At 37.0% G+C, this 10,977-nt stretch overlaps 2 protein-coding genes and 1 non-coding gene across 3 annotated transcripts; 2 read left to right on the top strand and 1 right to left on the bottom strand.

Moving 5' to 3' along the window:
- Nucleotides 1-3,046: 3,046 nt before the first annotated feature.
- Nucleotides 3,047-3,153, bottom strand: LOC145077323 (small nucleolar RNA R71). The gene has a single exon (XR_013693104.1). It is a non-coding gene; the product is annotated as a small nucleolar RNA R71 (small nucleolar RNA).
- Nucleotides 3,154-9,385: 6,232 nt separating this feature from the next.
- LOC145075835 (uncharacterized) lies at nucleotides 9,386-9,822 on the top strand. Its single transcript, XM_079021930.1, has 2 exons — nucleotides 9,386-9,550; nucleotides 9,640-9,822. Exons 1-2 carry the CDS (start codon nucleotides 9,386-9,388, stop codon nucleotides 9,820-9,822), a joined length of 348 nt encoding a protein of 115 aa, XP_078878056.1.
- Nucleotides 9,823-9,943: 121 nt separating this feature from the next.
- On the top strand, nucleotides 9,944-10,342 carry LOC145075834 (uncharacterized). The gene has a single exon (XM_079021929.1). It carries the CDS (start codon nucleotides 9,944-9,946, stop codon nucleotides 10,340-10,342), a length of 399 nt encoding a protein of 132 aa, XP_078878055.1.
- The last annotated feature ends 635 nt before the right edge of the window (nucleotides 10,343-10,977 follow it).

Raw genomic sequence — 10,977 nt, 5'->3', positions numbered from 1 at the left:
TTCAAAACTGTTTGTATTCTCAGGAAATTAGTAAACAGGTAATCAAAACAGTTATTGAGGATGTAGCGCTACAGCGTCACATCATATATTTTTTTCATATGTATTTGATATCAACAAACAATGATTTGAATACAATGTAAACTTATAAATTATCAATATGATGGTGGTATAGCTTTGATCATTAATATTTAATTGTTATGATACTATTGTTTAGTTGTCATTTTTCGATCACTAAATGAACTAAAAAGCTTGTTTTTGTCCCTAGATTTTACCATTTATATCATTTTTTGAGCTTAAAAAGATAAATGTACGTTAATGAGTGTAATCGACATAATATTTCCCAGTTGGTATTTTTGTTCCCATTCATTTGGGTTTTTGACATGTCTTGCATGGGTTCCTCATCTCTTATTCTATAGGATGATGGGAGTTGGGCTTCTTCTTATGAAGTGCAAAGTTCTTAAAGGAATTGACGGCTCATTAACTTGTTTTTAGAAGCTCACCTAAGCTTCTTAGGTCCCCTCCTCCTATTCTACAGGTTGGTGGGAGATGGTTTTCTTGCACGAAATCCATAATATAGCACATCGTGCTTTGCATCGGAATTGACGGTATTCATTTTACTTGTTAATGCAAGTGCAACTTGTGTTTCATGGGTTCCCCACCGCCTAGTCTACGGGTCATGGTGGGAGTTTGACTTCCTATTATGAAGTTCAAAAATCTTAAAGGAATTAACGGATTGTATCTTGTGAATACAAGATTGCAGAAGCTTCTTAGGCCCCCACCACTTATTCCACGAGTCTTGGTGGGAGTTGAATTCATATTTTAATGTCCAAATGGTTTCGGCAAGGAATTGACGGATTCGAAAGAAGATAAATTCATCACGAGCAAATTAAGGTGAATAAAAGATGTTTGGCAGATTGACCACATCTCAATGTTTTAATCATATCTGGCTCATCGGGACTCCGATTTAGGCGATTCAAGATGTTTCGGAAACTAAACACAATTATCTACAAGTTTGAAGTTTTGAGTTTTTGCTGAATCGGTCGTTTTCCTGCTCATAAGCGACGTTGAAGTTGAAGTTAGTTTGCTGGACGAAAATCAAAAGCTAAAAGTAAAAGTTGTATTAAAGTTGAAAGATCAAGGGCTAAAGTTGTTCCATGTAGAAAGTTAAAAGCTAGGGGCTAAGATGCACCGTAGATAAAAGTTGGAGGGACAAGATTGTACTTATGCTTTATATATATGGTTATTTACGTGGGGGCTTGGAACGGAAGAAAACCTATGCAAAGAAACCCTACTGTAGAAAGCGGCAGCGATCACCTCTCGCCATATGCATCTTCATCATAAGAGTCGTCCACACCACCATATGTGTCAAGTTCATTAAGCGCACCTCAGATTGCAAATCAAGAAACAAGGAGACTTGAGCCCTCTTTTTGATCTAGTGTTCCAATCAAAAGATGAGAAGTAATGAGAAGGAGTCGTACAATGATTGGAGGTTTTTTTTTAAATTCCCTTCGTGGGGTTGTAGCGTACGACACATAACCTGGTCCATTTTTTTTCCTTCTATATTTTATGTTTATTTTATGTTTTGTTATAGTAGTTGGTTTGCTTTTTATGAGTTGACTTTGTTTTGTTATCAAAGATAAGAGTTAGACATGAGGTTTGGATTATATTTCATCACTGTTACACATTTTTGCTTAATGGAGTAAATTTTAGTTAGGGTTTAGTTGACATGGGTGGGATGATAATTTTAATGTAACTGATTTTGTTTAAACCAATTTTTTTGAAATCAGATAACATATTTAAATGTGTGCTTATTTTGTTTAAAATTATGAATTTTGTCGGGTAAATTTGATGTTGGATAGCACTTGATCAACGTTTGTTAGGATTAATTTGCTTGGTTTAATTTTAATATTACATGCTTATATTGACTTCGAGAGAAGCTTTATTTGTGACATCGTTTAAATACAAATGTGCGGTTTCGTTATTTCGCTTAAACTTAACATAGACGTGTGTTAGGATATTTTTAACAAAACCATTGGACTTAATGCTTGTTAAAATCATGAACTACATAGAGATATGAGTGAATGTTTTTAAATTGAATCATGAGACCGAGAGGTAATTGATAATTTTTGTTGGTGTTAAGTTATTCGTTTCTACATAATTGGGTTGACAAATTAGTTGCATTAGAAGAACCATTGAACCCGTATAAGTCAACTAAATCCCATATTTCTCATAATTGTTAAATCGTTTAATTGTTTTCCTTGTTTGTTCGATTATTTTAGTTGTCATTTTTAAGTTGTTGAATTTAGTTTAATTTTATTTTAATTGTTTCTTTAGTTTAATAAAATCAATCACTTTTGCAATCAATTGCCTTGTTCTCTCTTCCTTAGAATAGGGTAGTCCCTGTGGGTTCGATATCTGGTCTTACGACTATATTACTTGCACGACTTCATATACTTGCGAGTACGCGTTTTCGTCAACAAGTTTTTGGCGCCGTTGCCGGGGACTATTTTTATTTATAAGTTAGAATATTAGGTAGTTGTTAGACTCTTAAACATCTTGAGGATATTTTACTCTGGCCGGTCGAAGATTCAGACCACCTGAATTTGCGCTTGATTGGGAGATTGAAAGAACTTTGAGAGGGTTGAGGAGACATCGGATTCAAGAAAATATGGGAGACAACGTAAACGAAAACAATAATGGAAATAGAGGTTTTGAAGGAACAAACCCGCCAATTGTCAGCGCAACAATTAATGTTGACAATTTTGAATTCAAGCCTGTGATGTTTCAGATGATAAACAACAATGGTCTCTTTGGAGGCATGCCTAGTGATGAGCCTTTGTCCCATCTGTGTTCCTTTAACCAGATGTGCGATAATTTCAAACAAGGAGGCATGACGGCTGATGCATTTAGGCTGAGATTATTTCCTTACACACTACAAGGGAAAGCTCGAGACTGGTTTGAGTCTTTGCCTTCTGATTCCATCACCACTTGGGAGGAATTAAGAGAAAAATTCCTAAAGAGATTTTTCCCACCCACGCGAAATGCAAATCTAAGAAATGCCATCACATCATTCCGACAAATGGATGGTGAATCGTTATGGGAAGTGTGGGAGAGATGGAACAATTTGCTGAGAAAATGTCCAACACATCGACTCCCTGACGATGTGAAACTTGAGACGTTTTACCAAGGTTTAGATGCTCAAACATGCATGCTAGTAGATACATCAGCAGGAGGAGCTTTGCTCACAAAGAGCTATGAGGAGAGCGTGGAGATATTGGATAGAATAGCAACCAATAATTTCCAGTGGCCCACAGATAGGGCACATGCAAGTGGTTCGAAAGGAAGTACACCGGCTGAAGTTCGTCTTGCAGCTCAAAATAATGCATTAGCTGCCGAGTTGGCCACAATCAAGAGCATGATGAAGAGTATGATGTCAAGCAATGGGATGAAAGAGAAGAAGGTTGACTTTTGTGCGGTTTGTCAAGGCGTCCATGATTATAGTGAGTGCCCACAAAATCCTGAATCTGTATTTTTCATGGACAGACAAAATTTCCCAAGGCAAAACAATCCATAATCTGAAACATACAATCCAGGATGGAGAAATCATCCTAATTTCTCATGGGGTAGACAACAACAACAACATATGCAACCTCAGCAAGAGCAGTTTCAGCAAAGGACTCAAAACCCACCGGGGTTTTATCAAATGCCAAATCAGCAAGTGAGACCACAAGGAGGTGCATTCCACCATGCATCAGGAAGTAATTCGAAACTAGCAGCGCCTTCATCAAATCAAGAGATGTCACCTTTCGAGAAAGCAATGATGGAGTTTATGATCAAAAAAGATCAAAAGACCGAGGCACGTGAAAAGAATCAAGCAATTGCTATGAGAAATTTAGAAAATCAATTAGGGAAATTAGCATAAGCACTGAACTCACGAGAACCTGGAACGTTGCCAAGTAACACCCAAAATCCAGGTAATGTCAATGATAAGAGGCAATGCAATGCCATCACACTTAGATTGGGAAAGGAGTTAGCTCCAAAGAATCATGACTTACCAGTCACCGATGATGAGAAACACCCGGTAAGTGTTGAGACTCATAAGAAGAAGCAAGAATTGAAAGATGATGAAAAAGAGTATGTCGAGATTGAGGACATAACTGATGAGGAGTACGGGCAGAAGAAAGTGAACAAGGAAGGTCCAACAAGTTCAAGTCCAAGTGCTGGAAATCAAAAGAAGGCCCAAGAAAAACATGCTCGAACTAGTGCGGCAGTTGCACCAACAAATTTGCCTTTCCCACCTAGGCAAAGTAAATCCAAAGTCGATGATGGGCAATTTAAAAAGTTTTTAGAGATCCTTTCTCAACTTCATATCAACATCCCTTTTGTTGAAGCCTTGAAACAAATGCCCACATATGCAAAGTTTATGAAGGATGTTCTTACAAAGAAAAGAGTTTTTGGAGAATTTGAGACTATTGCAGTGACAAAAAGTTGCACGTCAATAATCCAAAACAAATTGCCCGTGAAAAAGGATGATCCAGGTGGTTTCGTTCTACCATGTACAATTGGAAAGTTAGACAAGATAGGCTTATGTGATTTGGGAGCAAGCATAAATTTGATGTCTTTGTCTATTTTCCAAAGATTGGGAATTGGAGAAGCTAGGCCAACCACTATCTCACTCCAGCTGCCAGATCGATCAGTGGTATATCCAGAAGGTAAAATCAAGGATATTGTTATCAAAATCAACAATCTCTTTGTTCCTGCGGATTTTATCATTTTGGATTATGAAGCCGATGACGATTGTGGAATAATTTTGGGAAGGCCAGTTTTAGCTACAGCTGGAGCTTTGATTGATGTAAAAAAAGAGAAGTCACATTGAGAGTGAATGATGAGCAAAGGACATTCAATATGTTTAAGGCTGTGAAGCAACCTTTTAATATGGAAGAGTGCTCATTTGTACGAGTCATAGATAACTTGGTACATGCAGAAGTGGCTCAATTGAGTAAAGTGACTCATGATATTGAGGAAATTGAAGAATGGAAAATAAAGGAAGATGTGAGATGGTTCAAAAAGGAGTTGGACTTGAAGGATAGGGTAACTGCATCAACATTACCCTCTATTGAAAAAGCACCGTATTTGGAGCTGAAGCAGCTTCCAACACACTTGAAATATGCATATTTGAGAGATGATGATACATTGCCTGTAATTATCTCATCTCAGTTGTCTAGTATGCAGGAAAAAGAATTGATTGATGTTCTCAAGGAAAATGAGAAAGCGATTGGATGGACGTTGGCTGATATAAAAGGAATCAGTCCAGCGATGTGTATGCATAAGATAAATTTGGAGGAGGGAGCGAAAACATCTGTTGAGCACCAAAGGAGACTAAATCCGTTGATGAAGGATGTTGTGAAAAAGAAAATCATCAAATGGTTAGATGTTGGGATTATCTACCCGATTGCCGACAATGAGTGGATTAGTCCAGTGCATTGTGTTCCCAAGAAGGGTGGAGCAACAGTAGTCGAAAATGAGAAAGGGGAAATGATCACAAAGAGGACAGTGACAGGTTGGAGGATCTGTATAGATTATAGAAAGTTGAATACCGCCATTAGGAAAGATCATTTCCCATTACCGTTCATTGATCAAATGTTGGATCGTCTTGCTGGTAAGTCATTTTACTGCTTTTTGGATGGATACTCTAGATATAATCAGATTTCTATTGCACCAGAAGATCAACACAAAACTATTTTCACGTGTCCATTTGGTACCTTTGCTTTTAGACGCATGCATTTTGGTTTATGTAATGTCCCAGCTGTCACACCCCCAAACCGGAACGGCAGAAACGTTCGGGGGCGGATGACTTCATGTAGTACCGTAACAATTGAATACATAGTAAAGAAAGCAACATAACCATCATATATATAATTGAAAGTTTACATTGTTGAAAGATACATGTTCAAAACCAATTACAATATGATGTCAAAATATGAATTTAAACTGATGTCGCAACGTTCCTTCTGCAAAAGCTGTTTGTTACCTGTAATTATTGAATCCCTGGGACATACAAGTAGTTTTGAAAGAGTAGATCAGCATTTAAGCTGGTGAGTTTCATAAGTATTTAAATGACAATGTTTGTATGAACTAAAATGAAATGTTTTGTTTTTGTTTGTTCCTTCCTAGAAAATCCCATATTTTCTACTAGTATAAATGTAGCCTTCTATCAAGACCAATGTTTGTTTCTAGAAAATTTAAGTATGTGTGAAATTTCCAAAGCGTCTGAAAAACCCCGTAAATCAATGTGTTTTTAATACTCCATGTGAGTTTTATAACCATGCTATTGACTGAATTTGCCTATACACAACGTTCTTCAGGCATTGGAATGTTCTGACGTTTGTCACCCCAAATGGTGTACTGTAGCTAACAGTCAGGGTGCGGGGTTGTCAAGCCCGTATAGATCTATACACAAACACCATGCTCCCTCTCCAAGGGATTTTGGTATATAATACAGGACTTGAAATGTGTACTCGAATGTACGTGAAGTTTAATGTCTCACAAAAATTTAGTATAAAACAGATTTATGTGTGAAAATGTTCGTTTGTTATTGTATATGAATGTATCTCCTTGAAATAGTGTTTCTAGTATGTAAAAGTTCGTGATGTTCTCGTAAAACTATACCTATTATAGTTTCCTGAAAGTGTGTCTTGTTTTTAAAGTAAACCCTAGTGAAATGCTCACTTGTTATGAAAATATAACTTTTGTAGTGCCAAAAATAGACATATATACATATAGTACAAGCAGGGTGTTTAACTTATATATATATATATATATATATATATATATATATATATATATATATATATAACAACATTTTTCAAAAGACAAGATGTTATCGCAATATATTTTTGCATATGAATGTTTCCTTATAATAGTTATAAATCACATATGATTCTTTTGATAAAAATTGTATAATGGAACTTTATATAACACACGATAATAATCGTGTGTTTTACTTGTATTCCCCCCCCCCCCCCTCCTTAAAAGTATATAAAAGTATTTATAAATAATTTAAAAGTGTGGATTATAGGGGTATGAACTCACTTGGAAGATCGAAGAAGGCGAAATGAAAACCGACAGAACTTCGACTCGAGAAAGCGGATTTTCTCGGGATTCTCGGGAATCTCGGGAGCACAAACGACCTTCGGGACTTGAGCAAGGTAACCGAGGCTTCGGGATAGTTCGTGCACGGAAAACGAGGCAAAAACGCAAGAAAGATGAGCGGAAATGGCTCTTCTCTTCGGAACCCTCGCATCCCTTTTATAGGGGGCGGGAACCGCCTCCGTACGCGGGGCGTATTCGAGTACGTTGGGCGTACTCGTGCGTCACGCATGAGCGCATCCTCGACTGCTTCAGACTCCAGATGGGACTGGACATAGGCTCGCATAGGGCGCGACATGGACGATCCGAGGCCTAGGCCTTGAGTATGTTGGGCGTACTCGTGTGCAACTCAGCCTTCGGATAATACCGAAATTTCTATTAAAAATTATATTTTTAATATTTAATAAACTTCAAAAATTCATATCTTCTTCATACGAACTCCGTTTTTGACGTTCTTTATATCCACGCGTAGGTGAGACTACGCTCTACAACTTTCGTTTAGATTCTGTCGGCCAATTTTGAAATTATTTTTATTATTTATTTTTAAAAGGTCGCGGTAAGAAAATTTCGTTAGAAATTCATAACTTCTTTATCTGACGTCTGTTTTTTCCAGACTTTTTACCGTTGAAATACCATTGTCGAGACCTTCGATTCTCGTTTAGGTCATTCCGGCCAAAAGTCGCTCGATCTCCGATTCGAGTTTTTAGCTGTCAGTCGCTAAGCCGAACTTGGAAAAATCATAACTTCATTATACGAAGTCAGATTTGGGCGTTCTTTTTACGTACGATCACGGTTTAATGACATCAAACATAGTACGTAATTATTTAAAGACTTTTTGGACTTTTTATTTTCGAAGTTAATTTCATTATATCAAAAGTGGTTACAATACTTGACTTTTTAGGTCATTACATAGAGTTGAAATATCGGGTTGTCACACCAGCTACATTCCAAAGGTGCATGATGTCTATTTTTTCAGACATGGTTGAAAATTTTGTCGAAGTCTTTATGGATGATTTTTCAGTCCATGATGATACATTTGAGATTTGCTTGAAAAACTTGAATGCAGTGTTGCAAAAGTGTGTCCAACATAATCTTGTGCTAAATTGGGAAAAATGCAATTTTATGGTAAAAGAGGGTATTGTGTTGGGACACAAGGTTTCTGAAAAAGGAATAGAAGTTGATGGGGGTAAAGATTGAGATTATTTAAAGACTTGAAGCACCTGTCAATGTCAAGGGCATTCGCAGCTTTCTAGGGCACGCTGGGTTCTATAAGCATTTTATAAAAGACTTCTCAAAAATTGCAAAGCCACTTATTTAACTTTTGGAGCAAGATCGAGAGTTTATCTTTGACAGTTCATGCAAAAGAGCATTTGAGGAGTTAAAGATAAGACTTACTAGTGCACCTATCATTGTTGCACCTAATTGGGATGAGCCATTTGAGATCATGTGTGATGCAAGTGATACAACCATTGGTGCAGTACTTGGGCAACGAAGAGGAAAGTTTTTCCACACGATTTACTATGCTAGCACCACCCTGAATGGTGCCCAATTGAATTACACAACCACTGAAAAAGAGTTTTTAGCTGTGGTATTCTCACTTGAAAAGTTTAGATCGTATCTTATTGGTGCAAAAGTGATTGTATACACGGGTCATGCGGCAATCAGATACTTGATGGCAAAAAAAGATGCCAAGGCAAGACTGATCAGGTGGATTTTGTTGTTGCAAGAGTTTGATCTAGAGGTGCGGGAGAAGAAAGGAGTTGAGAATGTGGTTGCAGATCACCTCTCAAGGTTAGAAAGTGAAAGTATAAAATATGATCAACCAGTGATTCAAGATAGCTTTCCAGATGAGAGGATTTTGAGAGTGAGTGGAGAACACCCATGGTATGCTAACATTGTGAATTACCTGGTAGGTGGTGTATTTCCTGATGGGTTTAGTTGGCATCAAAAGAAGAAGCTAATGTCTGATGCTAAATTCTATTTTTGGGATGAGCCGTATTTGTTTAGACGAAATGCTGATAAGATGTGGAGGAGGTGTATCCCAGAAATGGAACAAAAGCAAATTCTAGAAAAATGTCACAACTCAGAATATGGAGGTCACTTTCAAGGTGAAAAGACTGCAATACGTGTCCTTCATTAAGGATTTTATTGGCCTAGTCTATTTAAAGATGCGTATGAGTTTGTGAAAAGATGTGACAGATGCCAGCGGACTGGGAGTATTGGAAGAAGACAAGAGATGCCACTAAGTAATATAGTGGAAGTGGAGTTGTTTGATGTTTGGGGGATTGATTTCATGGGACCCTTTGTGCCTTCTGATGGAAAAATGTATATATTAGTTGCAGTAGATTATGTCTCTAAATGGGTTGAAGCAGTAGCATGTGTGAGAAATGATGCGAGAACTGTAAACAATTTTCTAAAGAAGCAGATATTCTCTAGATTTGGCACTCCTAGGGAAATCATCAGTGATGAAGGTACTCATTTTTGCAATAGAATGTTGGGGCCGTCTTAGCTAAATACCAGATAAAGCATCGAGTTGCCACTGCTTACCATCCTCAGACAAATGGTCTTGCTGAAGCCAATAACAAACAGTTGAAGACCATTCTTGAAAAAGTTGTAAATGGGTCAAGAAAAGATTGGGCAACAAAGTTAGATGACAACTTTATGGGCTTATAGGACTGCCTATAGAACAAGTTTGGCGACGTCCCCATATCAACTAGTTTTTGGAAAAGCATGCCACTTGCCACTAGAGTTAGAGCACAAAGCTTATTGGGCTTTGAAAGAGTTGAATTTAGACATGAAGGCGGCTGGAAAGAAAAGAATGGAGCAGTTGGTGGAACTTGAAGAGTTTATGATGCAAGCGTATGAGAATGCCAAAATTCAAAAGGAAAAAGTTAAGAAATGGCATGACAAGAAGATCTTGAAAAGGGAATTTGCTGAAGGACAATTAGTTTTACTTTTCAATTCAAGATTAAAGTTATTCCTAGGAAAGCTAAAGTCAAGATGGTCTGGCCCTTTTAAGATTACAAAGGTTTGTCTAGGAGGTGCATTGGAGCTAATAAATGAGAAGGATGGAGAAAGATTCCTGGTGAATGGTCAACGAGTGAAACATTATTTTTGGAGAAGAAAAAGAGGAAGTGGCTGTGCTTCACTTGAAGCCAGTTGGAGAATGATATGTTCATTTTTTTTGTCTTAGTTTTAGTTTTATTTATTTTTTTTTAATTTTTTATTTGTTTTGGTTTTGGTTTTATTTATTTCTGTTTTTGAGAATTTCATTTATTTTTGTTTATGCATGGTTTCTTATTTCATTTTATTATTTGTTTTGTACTAATAATTCTCTCAAGTGTGCAGCCCTTGTTTTCTATCCGTGTAGTTAGTGGTGAAGTGAGAGTCGTGGTAAAGAAAATGTTTGACCTATGCTTAGAGATCAGCCGTCACAAAATACGTTCTTAGTTTATCATATCATGTGAGATGACATGCCATCAGGGAGTATTTTCTTTTATTCTATTTTTATTGCCCGGGACGAAAAATGTTTAAAGTTTGGGGATGTGTTTAGTGGTCATTTTTCGATCACTAAATGAACTAAAAAGCTTATTTTTGTCCCCAGATTTTACCATTTATATCATTTTTTGAGATTAAAAAGATAAATGTACGTTAATGAGTGTAATCGACATAATATTTCCCAGTTGGTATTTTTGTTCCCATTCATTTGGGTTTTTGACATGTCTTGCATGGGTTCCTCATCTCTTATTCTATAGGATGATGGGAGTTGGGCTTCTTCTTATGAAGTTCAAAGTTCTTAAAGGAATTGACGGCTCATTAACTTGTTTT

The sequence above is a fragment of the Lactuca serriola genome, chromosome 9 (genome assembly GCF_051521515.1).
Source record: "Lactuca serriola cultivar US96UC23 chromosome 9, Lser_US96UC23_V15, whole genome shotgun sequence".
Classification (NCBI taxonomy): Eukaryota; Viridiplantae; Streptophyta; class Magnoliopsida; order Asterales; family Asteraceae; genus Lactuca; species Lactuca serriola.
This window is presented reverse-complemented; position numbering and strand designations above follow the sequence as displayed.

Coding starts and splice junctions, on each gene's coding strand:
- LOC145075835 (XM_079021930.1), top strand. CDS start 9,386: ATGCCACTAAGTAATATAGTGGAAGTGGAGTTGTTTGATGTTTGGGGG. Junction 9,551..9,639: donor TGAGAAATGATGCGAGAACT/GTAAACAATTTT, acceptor TTTTTGCAATAG/AATGTTGGGGCCGTCTTAGC.
- LOC145075834 (XM_079021929.1), top strand. CDS start 9,944: ATGAAGGCGGCTGGAAAGAAAAGAATGGAGCAGTTGGTGGAACTTGAA.